Source organism: Eubalaena glacialis, chromosome 14, assembly GCF_028564815.1.
Source record: "Eubalaena glacialis isolate mEubGla1 chromosome 14, mEubGla1.1.hap2.+ XY, whole genome shotgun sequence".
In the NCBI taxonomy this organism is placed as follows: domain Eukaryota; kingdom Metazoa; phylum Chordata; class Mammalia; order Artiodactyla; family Balaenidae; genus Eubalaena; species Eubalaena glacialis.
Genome location: NC_083729.1, coordinates 36,311,829 through 36,330,759, shown reverse-complemented (window position 1 = coordinate 36,330,759; position 18,931 = coordinate 36,311,829). Strand labels below are relative to the sequence as shown.

Sequence of the window (18,931 nt, the reverse complement as noted above, 5' to 3'; positions counted from 1 at the left end):
TAATTATCGATATGTATGTTCCTATGACCATTTTCTTAATTGTTTTGGGTTTGTTTTTGAAGGTCTTTTTCTTCTCTTGTGTTTCCCACTTAGAGAAGTTCCTTTAGCATTTGTTGTAGAGCTGGTTTGGTGGTGCTGAATTCTCTTAACTTTTGCTTTTCTGTAAAGCTTTTGATTTCTCCATCGAATCTGAATGAGATCCTTGCTGGGTAGAGTAATCTTGGGTGTAGGTTTTTCCCTTTCATCTCTTTAAGTATATCATGCCACTCCCTTCTGGCTTGTAGAGTTTCTGCTGAGAAATCAGCTGTTAACCTTATGGGAGGTCCCTTGTATGTTATTTGTTGTTTTTCTCTTGCTGCTTTCAGTAATTTTTCTTTGTCTTTAATTTTTGCCAATTTGATTACTGTGTGTCTCGACGTGTTTCTTCTTGGGTTTATCCTGTATGGGACTCTCTGCACTTCCTGGACTTGGGTGGCTATTTCCTTTACCATGTTAGGGAAGTTTTCAGCTATAATCTCTTCAAATATTTTCTCTGGTCCTTTCTCTCTCTCTTCTCCTTCTGGGACCCCTATAATGCGAATGTTGTTGCGTTTAATGTTGTCCCAGAGGTCTCTTAGGCTGTCTTCATTTCTTTTCATTCTTTTTTCTTTATTCTGTTCCGCAGCAGTGAATTCCACCATTCTGTCTTCCAGGTCACTTATCCGTTCTTCTGCCTCAGTTATTCTGCTATTGATTCCTTCTAGTGTAGTTTTCATTTTCAGTTATTGTATTGTTCATCTCTGTTTGTTTGTTCTTTAATTCTTCTAGGTCTTTGTTAAACATTTCTTGCATCTTCTCGATCTTTGCCTCCATTCTTTTTCCGAGGTCCTGGATCATCTTCACTATCTTTATTCTGAGTTCTTTTTCTGGAAGGTTGCCTATCTCCACTTCATTTAGTTGTGTTTCTGGGGTTTTATCTTGTTCTTTCATCTGGTACATAGCCCTCTGCCTTTTCATCTTGTCTATCTTTCTATGAATGAGGTTTTTGTTCCACAGACTGCAGGATTGTAGTTCTTCTTGCTTCTGCTGTCTGCCCTCTCTGTGCATACCATTTTTGTGGAGATAAATTTAAAAAAAAATTTCTATTAATTTTAATCTTCAAAACTTTTTAGCAGGCACATTAAAAAGTTAACTTAAAATGTAAAGACTGTCCTTACGAGCATTTTATTATTAGGATTTATTATTTGAAGTTGCATAATATTTTTTGGGAAGCAATTAAATGTATTATTGGTTTTCAGTAGTGCTACAGAACTCCTGTACCTTAAGCCATTAACAAGTCTACTTCTCATTGAAGGTGGGTCTGGAGGGTAAAGTGGGAGTTGGGGACATGGTTTAAAAATTTAATAAGTACTGAAATAGTTTTAAGTTAAATTAAATAGTGTTTAAATTAGTACCCTTAACAGTGTACAGTGGAAAATATTACACATTAAAATTGAGACTTAAAAAAGTATTTGAATCTATGTTACTTTACTATTCTTGATATTAGAAAAACATTACTATGGCTTTGAATTCTTTGGATTACAGATTGTGCCCTTACTGGAGAAGGCAAATAAAAATGACAAGTGTGATCCCACTATTCGAAGTTGTTTGGATATTTTAGCAGGCATTTATCTTTCTTTGAATCTAAAGAATCCCTTGAAGAAAGTCTTGGCAAGGTAAGGAAAAAAAGAAAAGTTAGACGTTGTAAATGTTTAATTTGACCAAAAGTAACCAGTATTTAAGGTTCCCTCTATGGTTTGGTAAAACTGAACTGAAATATATCACTTAGCAATTTCATTCATACATTTCGTCTTTGTTTTGTTTATTTACTTATTTATTTATCATAACTCTTAAAAAATGTAAAAAGGCTCCTTAGGTCACAGACCTTAAAAAAATAGGCTGTAGGCTGTATTTTGCAGACTCCTGGTTTAGTCCATTTGCATGTAATGCAATTATTGGTTAAGTTTAAATCTGTCATCTTGCTGTTTTTTCTGTGTCCCATCTGTTCTTGGTTTAAACAGATGTTTAAAGCATATATTCCTAAGCATATATTAGGAATATATTACCATGTTACCTATATTATACAGGTAATACAGGAATATATGCTTAGTGTAAAAAGTTTAAGCAATGTGGAAGTACACAAAATAAAAAGTGAGCCTTCCTTTTCACTATTTCTGGCCTATCTTTTCGTAGTAAAGGTTATCACTTGACATTTTGGTGTTTCTAGACCTTTCTTTTGGGTTTAGTGTGTGTGTGTTATACTTTAGTTTTTATTTTTTATGTAAATGGGGTTATACTCTACATATTTCTCTGTAGGTTGTTTTTCACTAAGGAATGTCTTAGAGATATTTTCAGGTCAGTATAGTCCTTTTTTTTTTAATTGTGGTTAAAAAAACCCCACATAATATAAAATTTACCATCTTAACCATTTTTGAGTGTACAGTTCAATAGTGTTAAGTGTATTCACATTGTGCTGTGGATCTCTAGAACTTCTCCATCTTACAAAACTGAAACTCTATACCCATTAAACAACTACTCCCTATTTCCTCCTCCCCCTAGCCCTTGGCAACCACCATTCTACTTTCTTTTTTATGATTTTGATTACTTTAGATACCTTGTATAAGTAGAACATTTGTATTTATCTTTCTGTGACTGACTTATGTCCTCAAGGTTCATCCATGTTGTAGCATGTGATAGGATTTCCTTCCTTTTTAAGGCCGATTAATACTCTATTGTATGTATATAGCACATTGTGTTCATCCATTAGTCTGTTGATAGACATTTGGATTGCTTCCTCTTTTTTATTTATTTATTTATTTATTTATTTTTAAATTTATTTATTTATGGCTGTGTTGGATCTTTGTTTCTGTGTGAGGGCTTTCTCTAGTTGCGGCAAGTGGGAGCCACTCTTCATCGCGGTGCTCGGGCCTCTCACTATCGTGGCCTCTCTTGTTGCGGAGCACAGGCTCCAGACGCGCAGGCTTAGTAATTGCGGCTCACGGGCCCAGCTGCTCCGCGGCATGTGGGATCTTCCCAGACCAGGGCTCGAACCCGTGTCCCCTGCATTGGCAGGCAGATTCTCAACCACTGCGCCACCAGGGAAGCCCTGCTTCCTCTTTTTGACTATTGTGAATAATGGACATGGTTGTGCAAATATCTGTTTGAGATCCTGCTTTCAGTTCTTTAGGGTATATACCCGGAAGTGGGATTGCTGGATCATATGGTAATTCTATTTTTAATTTTCTGAGGAACTTCTGAACAGTTTTCCATATGGCTGCACTGTTTTACATTTCCACCGAACGTCCTCATTCTTTCTAACAGCTAGATATTACGTAATACGGATGTACCGAAATTTATATGTGCCATATTACATATTATTTAATCACTTCTTCATTGATAGTTTGTTTTCAAGTTTTCATTATGCCAGCAATGCTACAGTGATATTCTTAATTATGTATATAATTTTATATGTGTATTTCTCTGAAATGAATTCCTAGAAGAGGAATTTCTTGACCAAACTTATGCCTATCAAAATTTTTGATAGATATTGCTAAATCGTAATCCTCAACACGATACCATGTTATACTCCTTCTAACAAGTGAATGAGAGTGCCTTTTTCTTCATATCTTTCCAACACTGAATAAAATCGATCTATAAATCTTTTAAAATTTGGTAGGTGAAAAATGGTATTATGTTATAATTTGCATTTTCCAGATTACTAGTGAGAGTGAATATTTTTTATTTTTTTTGAATTTATTTATTTATTTATTCTTGGCTGCATTGGGTCTTCGTCGCTGCCCGCGGACTTTCTCTAGTTGTGGCGAGTGAGAGCTACTCTTCGTTGCAGTGTGTGGGCTTCTCATTGTGGTGGCTTCTCTTGTTGTGGAGCCCGGACTCTAGGCATTCAGGCTTCAGTAGTTGTGGTATGCAGGCTCAGTAGTTGTGGCTCACAGGCTCTAGAGCGCAGGCTCAGCAGTTGTGGCGCATGGGCTTAGTCGCTCCGTGGCATGTGGGATCTTCCCGGACCAGGGCTCGAACCCATGTCCCCTGCATTGGCAGGTGGATTCTTAACCACTGCACCACCAGGGAAGTCCCCAAGAGTCAATATTTTTTAATGTGTGGATTTTGACTATTTTACTTTTTTTTGGTGATTACATATCTTTGTATGTTTTCTTGTTAGAATATCATTTTTTTTTTTCTTTAAGCAAGTGTATTTATTGTGTCATAAAGCAAATGATCAAATACTGGCTAGTTCTTGGGTTTTGGTGAAGTAGTCAACAAATGTCATTGAACATCCTGATGTTTTCCATCTTTCTCTCACTGTGTTGGCCCTATCTTCCCTCAGAGTTACAAGGGGTTAAAGCAGTTACAAGCACCTGATATAGACTTTACTGCAATTGGCAAAAAGAAAAAAAAGGAAATTTCCTCCTTCACATTTCTTCTTAATGGAGAGAAAAAACATTTTGTGGAAGGTCCCAGTAGACTTTTCATTGAAGGTCCTGTCGATATTCATTGTCAAGATTGGGTCATATACTTTCTCTCTCCCTCGTTGTAAAAAATGGTTAGGAAGGAAAGGTGTCACACCTTTAGCCCTTTAGTGGAAGGTGAGCTTTGCCAGCAAAGAAGGGTGTGGGGAATACCTGCAGGAAGACAGCCAACTGTAGAATGTCTTTATTTATAAGAGATCTATACAGATTATGTGCCAAATATATTCCTTTATTTTGTTACTTGTCTTTAAACTTTCTTCCTGGTGTTTGCTTTATAAAAATTAAAAAAAATTTTTTTCATACTCAAACCTGCAAATATTTTACTTTGTATAGATTTCTGAGTTTCAGCTTGTATATGCTTTCTCTAATACAAGATTATATAAAATTACTTGTCTTATCTGAAAATACTCTTTTTGTTTGTTTAACTTTTAAATCTATCTGGAATTAAGTTTTGAGTGTAGTGTGAGATAGACATCCAACTTAGTTTTCTTTTCTGTATGGGGAGCCACTTATCCCCAAACTGTTGAATAGTCCATTATTCACCACATATTTGAAATGCCGTATTATTATGTTCTATGTTCTTGTATAAGCAAAGGTTTGATTTTAGACTTGAGTCTATTTGTTTACCCACCAACATCACACTTTTATTCACTATAGTTTGATACTATGGTTTAATTATATACTAGAACAAGTCATCTCTGTAGTGACTCTTGTTTTTCAGAATATTATATTTTTGAATTTTTTTTTCCTTCCAGAAAAGCTTTAGAACTGTTGAGTCAAATTTTTAAAGAAATGTTAATTTAGATTAACTGTGGTAAATTGGCATTAAATTTAGTTTATCCATTCAGTAAATTTTTATTTATTATCTACTGTGTGTCAAGTATTCTTCTAGGCATTGGGGATACAGTGAATAAAACAGTCCAGAACGGAGGTTACTTCTAAGAGGAAGACAGAAGATAGATAAATAAGCAAAATATATAGGAATTAGAGGGCATGAGTGCTATGGAGGAAAAAAAATAAAGCAGAGAAGTGGGAAAGGGAGTACCAAGGATGGGGTGAGGGTTACAGTTTAAAATACAGTAGTGAGAGGACTTCCCTGGTGGCACAGTGGTTGAGAATCCGCCTGCTAATGCAGGGGACACAGTTTCGAGCCCTGGTCTGGGAAGATCCCACATGTCGCAGAGCAACTAAGTCCATGTGCCACGACTGCTGAGCCTGCGTGCCACAAGTATTGAAGCCCACACACCTGGAGCCCAAACTCTGCAACAAGAGAAGCCACCGTAATGAGAAGCCTGCGCACCACAATGAAGAGTAGCCCCCGCTCACCGCAACTAGAGAAAGCCCGTGCTCAGCAACAAAGACCCAATGCAGCCAAAAATAAATAAATAAATAAATTAATTAATTAAAAAAAAAATACAGTAGTGACTTCAGACATCTTTGCTTAGTGTCATTGATAGGGTGATGTTTGAGATTGACCTGAAAGGGGTGAGGAAATGATTATTGGGTATATTTGAGGGAAGAGAGTTCCAGGTAGAGGAAATAACAAGTACAAAGACTTTGGCATGTTGTTGGAGTGGAGGAAGGCTGTGTAGCTAGAGTGAAGTGAACGAGGATCAAGATGAGCCAGAGAGATAATGCTGGGCCCAGATCGTGTAGGGTCTCATAAGTCAATGTAAGCACTTTGGCTACTGCTTTGACTGAGAAGGACATTGTTGGATGGTTTTACACAGAGGAATAACATGTTATTTTAGTAATATCACTCTGGCTGCTCTGTTGAGGATAGTCCGCACAATGGGAGGGAAGTAATATGGAAGCAGGGAGACCAGATGAGGGGGAGTTCCTGATCTGTCTTCTAGTGGTGTGATGTTATAATTTCCTGGCTGTATTTTTGAAGGTGTCGTTCAATATTTCTTCATTTATAATATTCCCCTCCCTCCCTACATATCCTTGTACATACTCTAAGGTTGTCAGATTTTTAATATTTGGTTCTTTTTCTAGCTCACTAAATGACCTACCTGAATTTTTTCTAACTGAGGCTACACAGAGTTTTACTTCTCGTCTTCAGGAAGAATTGAATACTACTACTGATCTATACTCTTATAGGAAAGTTATTGACAATATATCTTCCTGTATGGAGAACTTTGACTTGGGTAAGCCATCTCTTTTCTAGTACTTTTTCTAGCTAACACCTGTCGTTGTTGCGTCAGTGTTTTAAATGATGTTAATTTTGGTTCTGAAACTGCTGACCAGTGTAAATTTTTCCCCCACAGGTAGATCAAGTGTTAATAATCTTCTTGAAAATGGTAAGTCCTATTATTTTATTTTATTCTGAGAGGTGACTGCTTGTGTAAGTCATTTTGGAACTGGTTCTTTTAAGTTTCTTGGCAATGGGTGGAGTACTGCAGATGACTAACATATGTGGTGTGCCTTCCCTTTAAATTTCTACTTCTGTGATATCATTTTGGGTAGCAGTGATTTAAAATATTTTCTTGTGCTGAAGTCAAAGTTCACAGTTTTACATTTCTGATTTTTCATTATATTCTTTTTGTTTCAGTGCTTCATTATCTACGGAAGAGTTTAATTGAAATCTCAGAAGAAAACAGGCAAGTGTTAACATGTTTCCATGCTTGTGTATGTGTGTGTGTACATTTGCAGTTTTGCATTGTGTTTGTACAAAGGAAATTGTATTGCTTGCTTTTTTTTATTTGGCTGCGCCATGCACCTTGCGGGATCTTAGTTCCCCAACCAGGGATTGAACCCATGACCCCTGCAGTGGAAGCACAGTCTTAACCACTGGACTGCCAGGGAAGTCCCCACAAAGGAAATTTTTAAGAAGGGTCCAGAATGTGCTCCTTTCCATCCCTCTCCATTAATATTAGATGTAATTATTTAAATTTATTTTTTTTGAGGTTTGATATTTAATTTTAAAAGATCAAATAAATTATTATGAGAATAAATGAGAAAGGGAAGAGCTTTGTTTTACTAGACTGTTCCTTTTTCATAGCAGCCTGTTTTTATTTTGTGGATGAAATATGCTCTGTTATCTCTCTGAGGATATTAATAATAAGGTTTTTTTTTTTAAGTTTTCTTGTCTTTACATGGGTCTCTATTTCTTCCAACCTGCTTTTTTTCTGTTTGCTGGTTTTGGTCACTGTATTTGTTGCTAGAAGCTTTCCTTGGAAGTCTGGTGATCCTTGGCCGAGCACTCATTTCAGATTGGGGCACTGAGAGTTGATTTGGATCTCTGTACGTATGGTTGGGGTTGATTGCAGGCTTTATTGTAGGCTAGTCTAGCTGGGCTGTTTCTTTGGGGAACGCTTGATGCCAGTATCTTTAGGTCTTTTTGCATGGGTAGTGGATTTGCCATGGAAGAATCTTTCAAACCATTGGCTTAGTATTCTGGTTGCTGAGTGAGGGAAGAAAGCTGAGATCTTGGCATTTAGCATTTATTGTGCATATATTTTCCTAATTCTCCTGTTTGCAATATGGTATCATTGCTTTAGGTGTGTGTGTTGTCTTCCTGTCCAGACACTTACTGTTTTACCTTCTCTGGAGGTAAACCAGTTGTTTACTAGCTTGGGGGTATGATCCAGAGTTGTCATTCTCAGAGCGTAGCCACTCTTCCTGTTTTCATACCTACATTTAGCTCCACATCAAGGAGCAACTGGTGCCAACAATTTCTTAGCCTTTGGGGGCTGCAAATCGGGTTGCTCTGGGCTTGTTCTCTGACGTAGGAGTCACCTTTCTTGATTCTGCCAAGTCAGTTATCACTCATCCATCTGCTCCTAAAATTTTAGTATTATTGTCTTTTGTTGCCCTTGTGTATTTATGTCTTTTTATGTTTTAAATCCCTTGGTTGTTGGTTTAGGGAGGTTCTGTGGGAGAGTAGAAGTAATATCTTTGTGCCATCTTTAACCCAAGTCTCCTTTTACCTTACCAGGAGCTCCTTCTCTGTTTCCTTCTAGGCTCTTCTTCCTCTGCTCATCTCTTAAATATGAGTTCTGTCCTTTTCATTCTGTTTGTTCTGACTGCTTAATATCATCCACTTCTTTGGTGTCAGCTACCATCTCTATACTTAGGGTTCCCAGGCATCACTCCAAGTTAGATCTTTTCCTTGAATGGTAGACTCATATAGCGGTTGTCTCCTGGGAAGACAACCAGCTCAACTCATATAGCGGTTGTCTCCTGGTTGTCTCCTGGTTGTTTTACAGGGTGCCTCAAATTCAATGCATCCAAAAGAAAATTCACTGTCCTTTTATATATTGTTGTTTTACCCGCAACCCCTGGTAACCTCTATTCTACTTTATGTCTCTTTGAATTTGCATATTCTAGATAAACTCAAATAAGTAGAATACAATATTTGTCCTTTTGTGTCTGGCTTATTTTACTTATAATGTTTTAAAGGTTAATCTATGTTGTAGCATGTATCAATTTCACTCCTTTTAATGGCAGAATATTCCATTGTATATATAGGCCACATTCTGTTTATCCATTCATCTGTTGATGGACATTTGGGTTGTTTCTACCTTTTGGCTAATGTGAATAATGCTGCTATAAACATTGGTATACCGGTATCTGCTTGAGTCTCTACTGTCAGTTCCTTTGGGTATATACTTAGGAGTAGAATTGCTGGATCATATAGTAATTCTATGTTTAACTTTTTGAGGAGCGAGCCCCCAAACTGTTTTCCCTGACTTTTGTTTTAATATCATCTTTGCTCTTGTGTTCTGCTATGTTGAGAATAGACTGAGAAGAGCAAGGATAGAAGCTGGGAGACCAGTTAGGAGGCTATTGCAGTAATAGTAATGCAAGGGAGAGATGAGAGTGGCTCAGGCCAGGAGTAGCAGTGGAGGTGGTCTGATTCTAGATATATTTTGAAGGTAGAACCAATAGGATTTTCTTACAGATGGGATGAGGGGGAGAGGAGTCAAGGATGACTGCCAAGTTCTTGTAAGATAGAGATCCTAGCAGGTGGAGCTGGTGTGGAGTTGTGGATAAGTGCATGTAGTTTGAGATGTCTGTCAGACATCCAGGTGAAGATGTTGAGTAGGAAGTTGCACACACAAGCCTGGAATTGGAAAAAGAGGTCTGGGCTGGAGATGAAAATTGGGGAATTGTCAGCATATAGACTGTAATTTAAAGCTTATGAGCTAGATGAGCTCAGCATCAAGGGAATGAATTAGATGGACAGAAGAAGTAAAGACTGGGTTGCGGTGAGCTCGAGCATAAAGACATCAGGGAGAAGAACTAGCCAAGGTGTCTGAGAAGGCTCAACAATAGTGAAGTAGGAGAAAAATCTAAGGGCACCTGGCATTTTGGAAGCCAGATCAAGCAAGTTACAAGGTTAGGGAGTGTTCAGATTTAGAAATTATGTCATTTATTCTTTTTTTTTTTTAATTGAAGTATAGTTGATTTACAACGTTGTGTTAATTACTGCTGCACAGCAAAGTGACTCAGTTATACATATATGTATATATTCTTTTTCATATTCTTTTCTATTATGGTTTATCATAGGATGTCGAATATAGTTCCCTGTGCTATACAGTAGGACCTGTTGTTTATCCCTTCTATATATACCAGTTTGTATCTGCTAATCCCAAACTCCCAATCCATCCCTCCTCCACTCCCCGCCCCCCCTTGGCAACCACCAATCTTTTCTCTATGTCCGTGATTCTGTTTCTGTTTCATGGATACGTTCATTCGTGTCATATTTTAGATTCTACATGTAAGTGATAGCATATGTATTTGTCTTTCTCTTTCTGACTTCCTTCACTTAGTATGATAATCTCTAGTTGCATCCATGTTGCTGCAAATGGCATTTTGTTCTTTTTTTATGGCTGAGTAGTAGTCCCTTATATATATATGTACCACGTGTTCTTTATCCATTCATCTGTCGATGGACATTTAGGATGTTTTCATGTCTTGGCTATTGTGAGTAGTGCTGCAATGAACATATGGGTGCATGTATCTTTTTGAATTATAGTTTTGTCTGGATAAATGCCCAGGAGTGGGATTGCTGGATCATATGGTAATTCTATTTTTAGTTTTCTTGGGAAACTCCGTACTGTTTTCCACAGTGACTGTACCATTTATTCCTGATTTGTTATTTTTACTCTAAAAAGAAGAAGTGAGGTTAGTCATTAGCTGAGAAAATGGGAAAAGTTTGAGGTAAGTTAAGAGTGTTGGAAGTTTGCAATAAATGTCTACATAACTGGAATATTTATGGGAATGGAAGAGAGAGGCGTAAATATTGATTGTAATCTAAAATTGATTTTGGCCCTTTGATTGAGGGATTATTTTGGAGAGACAGAAAAGGTGACATTTTAATTTGACTTTTCTTTTGTAATAATTTCTTTTCTTTGTTGTAGAAAATTGGCTGGAAATCATATTGTTCAAACTCAGTTGATGAATGACTTGTTGGTAGGCATTAGAGTTTCAGTGATGTTAGTACAGAAAGTACAAGGTTTCCAGAGACTTCATTTGAAGAGTTCTCCTACATGGCAAAGTATGTGTGGATTGCTGAGTATTTTTACCAAGTTTTTAAGCGATGGTAAGTATAAAACATACAAATGATGATTACAATTGAGTATCAATCACTTTGCTACTAATGGTATGAAATATTTGATACTTAACTGAGATATAGAACTTCCTCTCCCCCAGCCCCTCAAAGTGGTGAAAGGTTCTGGATTACAGTTCAACAAGGGATAACATTGAAGGACTTTTCTAAATGTGTGTATGCGTGTATGCATGTGTGTATTGTATACAAAGAAGAAAACCCAACAATCTTAGTGTTGGAAAGCCACAGACTATAAAAAGCAAAAGAAAATTCTTGAGAAATTTCCAAATTTGGAGGTACGATCTGGAAAGATTAGTGTAACCCATGCATTTCTCCTTAGCAGCAGGTGTTACCTTCAGATAATGACAGCGGTCATTGTAGGGCTGGTCATTATTCCTCCTTATATCTCATGTTGCTTCTGTCCATATGAACTGTACCACCAGGAAACCAAGTAGGTAATGAGAGGAAGTGTCTTTTTTTTTTTTTTGTCTATTTAGTAAAAATGTTTAATGCTGCCAAAAAGTATAAAAATACAGTAAGAATGGCAGTACAACACCTAGTGTATCCTAATTTATTTCTTTTACATCTTTCTACATTTCATACATGCATTGAAAAACTTAACAATGCACCAAATTAGAGGGTTCTGCAGAGTCTTCTGCTGGTGGTTGCTCTTTGTTCCCTGGATATAAGGTTTACTTTGTAAACAGACAAATGTGAGGCAATCTACAGGCTTATCAAGGAGAGGAAGTGTCTTTTTATAAAAGTGTTTCAACTAAGGAGTTAAAATGAAATGATAGAATATCACCATTTTGTTACCCCCAGTGACTTGAGGTAGGCATTAGGCATCAACAACTGCTAACATTACAGAAACAGACAACCAGACAACATGTGCCTCTTGCTTTTGAGTCTTGCTTTTACCACTTGTAGTCTTCCCAAAGGAATTGAACTTGAGACTGACCCCGTCTCTAGGTCACCTGCCATTTTGCAGGAATTACAGAGGACAGAAGAAAGTGTTGAACCACACTAGGAGTAAACATCTAGATTATGGGAAACTCTGCAGGTTAAAAGGACAGAGTTCTTCAACAGAAATTATAATAAAAAGGACGGAAGGGACACCTGTAGATTAAAGGACATATCAAAAAAATTTTAAATGGGCGAGACTATAGTGTCTAGGGATGCACATTTGATTAATGAAACTATTTAAAAATAATAAGGCAGTCATTACTGTGAAAGTCAGGATAATGCTTACTCAGGGTGAGAAGAGAGGAGCTTGTGAGGCATGTGGATGAGCCCTCTGGGCTGGGTGGCCAAGTTCTATCTCTTGCTTTGGATGGTGGGTACAATGGTGTTAACCTTCTAATAATTCATTAAGCTATACATTTGCTTTGGATGTTTTCTGTATCTGTGTTTTATATTACAATAAGATTAGCGAAAATGTTATACTAAACATATAAGTATCTACATAAAAAGCTGTATTACCTTTTCACCCTTTACCTCCTATTCTATATGGTAATGTATGTATGAATATTAACTTAATTAGAAAAACATTAATGGGATCTGTTCAGAGCTCTTGCTTGTAAAAAAGCAGTAACTGACTCTGATTTTGCTAGGCTGATTCGAAAAAAATAGTATCTCATTGTTTATATGTTCTTAACCCTGGTAACTAGTGAGAGTCCTAACTATATTGTCTCATTAGTATTTCTTTTCTTTCCTCTCTTTTCCTTCCTTCCTTCCTGCCTTCTTTCCTTTCTCTCTCTCTCTGTCTCCCCCTCTCTTCCTTCCTTCCTTCCTGCCTTCCTTCCTTCCTTCCTGCCTTCCTTCCTTTGCCTAGGATCTCAGATAAGTATTAAAAGGAAAATAAAGTTCCTTTTATTAAGGCATAATTTACAGACATGTTTTCAGAGGATATTTACATTTTAAAAGAGGAATTTATAAATCTAAAAAAAAAAGACTTCAGTGAAATGCAGAGAAGACATGAATTTAATGTGAGGCAACCTCATTTCTGAAAAGTTGATGGCCCCTAATCAATGCCCTAGGATTTTAAAGCTTCATGTATCAGTAAAGTGCTTAGCTGTAAGTAACAGAAAACTGAACTTCAGGGATTTAATTAAATGTGCCTGCCCACATAAGGATAAATTCAGAGGCAGGTGATCCAGAACTACTGTAGGCAGTCTGGGACCCATACATTTCTGCTTTTCTGCTTTGCCGTCTTCAGCATGTTGGCTTTCATCCATATGTTTGTTGTTTCGTGGTTACTATATGACTGCTCTGTCTCCAGACCCCTTGTCTGTGTTCAGGGCAGGAAGGAGGACCAGTTGCATCTTTACCTTTAATCTGGAAGAACAAAAATAGCCAAAAGATTTCTGCTTACATCCCATTGGCCTGAATCCTCATATGGTACCTTTAGTTGCAAGGAAGATTGAGGAAACAGGTATCCTGTCTTTGGCTGGGCACGTGGATCTCCCAGAGTCACAGTTCGTTAACAGGGATAAAGGGCAGAATAGATTTTTGGAAGATAGCTTATAGTAGGTATTCATAATTCTTACCCCAAGGTGAATAATTCACTGTATTATTTTGTTTACTTTCTCACAAACCAGAGGCTAATAGAAAACAAAAAGAAGATAGTAAGCAAGGATTGTTTGGTTACATTGAGTACAGTGCCAGTGAGAGCAAAGTTTGTAATTAGCACTGATGTGGGCTCTTTACACAAGCCCTGAAATCACTTTAAGAAAAAGTAACGTACCATGGGGACTGGGATGCAGAGGCATCAGTGGAAGGGAGGGAATAGGAGGTATTGCTGCTAGATGTGCTGGGAGGGAGTAGATGGAGAGGAAGAGAGAGTGGATGTTAGAGGAGAAAGGAAGGAATCACATTGATTATTTGTGTGCTGGGCATAAAATCCTTTATGTTCATTATTTATTTCAACCTTACAACAACTGTGTCAGGTAGGAGTTACATTTTTCCCATTTTACAGAAGAGAAAGCTGAATCCCTGGGAAGTTAAATAACTTAATCAAGGCCTATCCACCTAGGAAGTGGTCAAGCTAGAAATTGCACCCAGGACTGTCTGACCCCACGGCATCTGCTCTTTCTACTGTACCACAGTATCCATCATCATTTAATACATGCTTTCTACTTTTTTGCCAAATAGATGACCTCTTACAGACAATTCAGAGTACATCTGGATTAGCTGTTATTCTTTTTATTAAGGCTATGTTTCATCCACCTGAAAAGATTCCTGATTTGGTAAGTCCATCTCCTTTTTAGAATTGTACTTTATTGATAGTTAGACACATTTTTTTTTTAAGATTTTTTTGATGTGGACCATTTTTTAAAGTCTTTATTGAATTTGCCACAACACTGCTTCTGTTCTATGTTTTTTTGGTTTTTTGGCCCCAAGACATGCAGATCCCAGCTCCCCAACCAGGGATCGAACCCGCACCCCCTGCATTGGAAGGCAACGTCTCAACCACTGGACCACCAGGGAAGTCCCAACACATGTTTTAAAAAATATTTTTAGGGACTTCCCTGGTGGTACAGTGGTTAAGAATCCGCCTGCCAATGCAGGGGACACGGGTTCGATCCCTGGTCCGGGAAGATCCCACATGCTGCGGAGCAACTAAGCCTGTGCGCCAGAGCCTGCAAGCCACAATTACTGAGCCCTCATGTCACAACTACTGAAGGCCATGCGCCTAGAGCCCATGCTGTGCAACAAGAGAAGCCACCGTAATGAGAAGACCGCGTACCACAACGAAGAGTAGCCCCAGCTTGCCGCAACTAGAGAAAGCCTGCACACAGCAACGAAGACCCAACGCAGCCAAAAATAAATTAATTAATTAAAAATTTTTTTAAAGAAGTGAATTAAAAAAATTTTTTTTGCATAGTCAGAATCTTTCTGATGACCTTTTTCCCTTAATAATAAGTGACTTCCAAAAATTTGGATAAAGCAGAAAGAAGACAATAATAGTCACCTGTAAATCTGTCTCACAAAGATAGTCATTATCAACATTTTTGGGTGTATATCCTTGTCTTTTTCTAGTGTTGTTTGTTCAGTTCCATCTCTCAGTATCATAAAAGATAGTTGTGTTATTAAAATTAGAGATTAATATATAGATATATACAGTAATAACTTTTTGATAAATGTTATTTTTATTAAGAATAACCCAAATATTGTACTAGAATCAATTGTTCAGGGAATTTGATTGTATGGAAGGTGTAAGTTGATAATACAATTCTTGTATTTAGAACTAGCAGTTTTTTTTTCCTTACTGTTTTATCTAGGAACTTATTTTAGTTCTTTATTAAGAGCAAAATGACTTTATACAAAATAGATGTATACTGTTTTATGAGCTCACACGAAGTAATTATCATTGGATAAAGTTAAAATTTTTAATTTCTCAAATCACCTCTAAAAAAGCATTAGTTAATAATCTCATCCACCTGCAGGTGGCAATGTGTTGTGCTCTCCCAGTACATTCAAACCAGCAAAACGGTTCATGTATTTAGATTCAATTTTTTTCCTCTTGATATAATAATTTTAACACTTGTGGGTTTTTCACCTTTAGATTCAGTGTTTTTCCTAGGACATTTCAGGGGAAAGAGAATGTTGGATTTATATTTTGGGATATCTGGAAAGTTTTAGAGGCTTTGTGTATCAGCTCTGTCATATTTTTCCAGATTAGTAGTTTGCTTCTCCGTTCAGTGGACCACACCAGCATCCCCGAGTGGCTTTTGAACTGCTGCAGGAGCCTTTGTTGTTCTGATGTCTCCCAGTCAGCTCTCTTATTCCTGTGTCAGGGGACGCTCACCATGTTGGATTGGCAGGATGGGAGGATGGGCCCCAGTGGGGAGGCCCTGCTCTTGGATACTGTGCGTGTTCTGTTCACCTTGAGTTCACAGTGAGTTTTGTCTCATATTTTGCTTTGCTTGTCAGACATTTAAAAGATGGCAGCTGAGCTGGCTTACTTAGTAATTCAATGAAAAGTGGTCAGGATAATCTTAAATTAGAAGGGAGATATGTGTAGGGAATGAAGTGGGTATGAAAGTAGAACAGGAGAAGATGGGATGATGGGAGAGAGAGAGAGAAATTATTGGTGCAGGTTAACCTGTAGTGAACACGTGTAAAATTAATTTTAACATTCAGTCTCTAATGCAAGCATTTAAAAAAAATTATAAACACTTCTATAAGTATGCTTTAGAGTTTACGAATAACTTCAGCATAGGTAGTTCAGTGTGATCCTCACGTGTCTGATAGATAGGATAGGAAATCTAATCTGTTGAATGGGTAAAGTGAAGCTTAGAAAAGTAAATGCTTACCTAATAGCATATTGCTTTTAAGCACCTAAGCCAGAAATGTAATGAGGTCTTCTGACTTCACTGGATTATATTTTGTGTTTTTTTGATGTAAGTTGTGCATATTTTAAAGTAATTTAAAAATTATTCTTCATTGTTTATTTTATAAGTTTATTGAGATATAATTTACATACCATATAATTCACCTATTTAAAGCATGTAGTTCAATTTTTTTTTTAGTATGTATATTTACAGGGTTGTGCAGCTATCACCACAGTCAACTTTAGAATATTTTCATTACCCCAGAAAGAAGCCCCATTCCCACTAATATTCCCTAGCCCCTCAGTATATTTTAAAACACCTGTGAAAGATGCATCTCAATCAAAATAATGAACATTTCCATCACCTGCAAAAGTTTCCCTGTGTCCTTTTATGGATTAGTTTTTATGAAATGGAAAGATTCATATGCAAATTTGAGATCTGTTTTGGCTTTGCAATTTTTTGTTGTAAATTTAATAATGATTCAATTTTCTGATCATTCTTTATATTTTGTATTGGTATTTTAAAAGTCTGAGTGATTATAAAATGAAATTCCTTTTACTAGTCAGTATAAATTAATATGACTCATTTTTCTTCAGGATCAAGGAGTCAACTCTGGAAATGTTTCTGTCTAGAATTTTGGCATCTTGGACTAATTCAGCTATACAAGTCCTTGAATCAAGTTCCCCAAGGCTAAAGGACTGTCTGAATGGGAATTCAGATGTGGTTAGGAGACTTTTGGAATATGTCTATACCCACTGGGAACATCCATTGGATGCTTTGAGACACCAAACCAAAATCATATTCAGAAATATTCTCCAAATGCACCAGCTTGCCCTGGAAGAGTCGGGTTCAGATTTGGCTGCTGATGGTTTCATTTTTCAACTGACTGAGAGTCTTCTGCGATTGGAATGGCATAGTAAAGGAAAGTACACATGCCTTGGTTGTTTAGTAGATTACATAGGAATTGAACATATTTTGGCATTAGCTAAAACTATTCCATCGCAAATCTTAGAGGTGATGGGGGACCAGTCCTTGGTGCCTTATGCAAGTGACCTCTTGGAAACCATGTTTAAAAATCATAAGAGTCGTTTGAAATCCCAGGCTGTTGACAGCACTTGGATTGACAAGTGGCATGAGACTTGGGTTTCTCCTCTCCTGTTTATACTGTGTGAAGGAAATCTGGATCAAAAATCTTACGTGATTGATTATTACTTGCCAAAATTATTGAATTGCAACCCTGAAAGCTTAAGCTACATGGTAAAGATTCTTCAGACTTCTGCTGATGCTAAAACTGGTAAGAAAATGAATTTTTTTGTTTTAGTAATTTCTAGTTAGGATGCTTAAGTTTAGGTACCTAGGCAGATGTTGCCCATATGCAAATTTAAATATTACCATTTCCATTAATAGTAAAGGAGGATATTAAAGATAGAAATTTTGGATTGAAATGAATGTTCCTATACCTAGCTGAATAGAGTTTTTTGGCTGAAGTCATTTCTACAGGCTAAGGATTGATCCCAGTTATGATTATGAGGTTTCCTTTATTACTAGGTTTTAATTCATTTTACCAAGTTTTTATTATTTGGTTGTCAGACTGGAGTAAACGTTTGTGTGTTTTATATAATTTGCTTATTCAAGTGATTGAAATAGTAATTAAAAATTGTTTTAGGCAAGGTTAAAGACAGGTAAATTGGCAGTAGCAAGTATTTGTCCCTGGGAAAGAGAGAAAAAATTTAGAAGCATGACCTCAGGAAACAGCTCTCTCTGGTCATTTAGAATAAGCATAAACATCCCATTGAAACTCAGTAACCTTGAAAGAATCACTGCATTGAAGCATAATTTAGTAATTAATATATAAAACGATGATCCTGACTCCTCATGTAAATCTTAAAATTATCATATTCTGTTTAACAAAGCAGGAATATGGTACCCTACACCACATTTTAAGAGTATTTCTAACTAAAATTTAAGTTAAAATCTTTCAATCCTTCAAAGAATAACCATGAGATAGCTGGAAAATTTGATTCCTATACACAAAAATGAGCCTTATTTATAATTTTTAACAATAATCGTCCTTGCATTTTTGAGAAGCCATCTAAAGCTGAGGACCCGTGAATCTGTTCTGAAGCTAGGCAGTCTTTATTTTAAATCAAGGTGTCCTGTGAGCCAGAGCTCCCTGTCCCCTTAGTAACGGCTGATGTCCTGGCCTCTGAAAGCATCAGGTTCTTTGTGATACCCCTTTTATCTCCTTTGCTAAGAAGAAACAGTAACTCCAAAATATACAGAGAGGTTCAGTTTTGTTTTTAGAGAAATAATGGTCTTTAGCCACTGAAGTGTTTTTCCTATTTTCGGCTGAAAGTCATTTTAGTTATTTTTATTGTTTTAAATATTTCTTCACTTGATTTTTTTCCTGATTGACTTGATGGTCTATTTTCTAACTGTCAAGGGAAAGGTAAAAATATCAGCCAAAAATTATGATTTTTTTAAGTTAACAAAAAGTGGATTATGCTTACTGAAATTATTGATTTAAGAACTATTAA

The 18,931-nt window shown here is 36.8% G+C and overlaps 1 protein-coding gene across 2 annotated transcripts in view; it reads left to right on the top strand.

Moving 5' to 3' along the window:
• Window positions 1–18,931, top strand: part of THADA (THADA armadillo repeat containing) — a 318,246-nt gene that overhangs the window by 6,246 nt on the left and 293,069 nt on the right. For both annotated transcript variants that reach the window (XM_061210468.1, XM_061210467.1), the window contains exons 4-11: window positions 1,564–1,694; window positions 6,504–6,655; window positions 6,776–6,808; window positions 7,060–7,108; window positions 10,874–11,055; window positions 14,212–14,306; window positions 15,738–15,958; window positions 16,991–17,688. In XM_061210468.1, coding sequence (XP_061066451.1) covers window positions 1,564–1,694; window positions 6,504–6,655; window positions 6,776–6,808; window positions 7,060–7,108; window positions 10,874–11,055; window positions 14,212–14,306; window positions 15,738–15,958; window positions 16,991–17,688 — 1,561 coding nt within the window. The remainder of the gene's footprint in view (window positions 1–1,563; window positions 1,695–6,503; window positions 6,656–6,775; window positions 6,809–7,059; window positions 7,109–10,873; window positions 11,056–14,211; window positions 14,307–15,737; window positions 15,959–16,990; window positions 17,689–18,931) is intronic.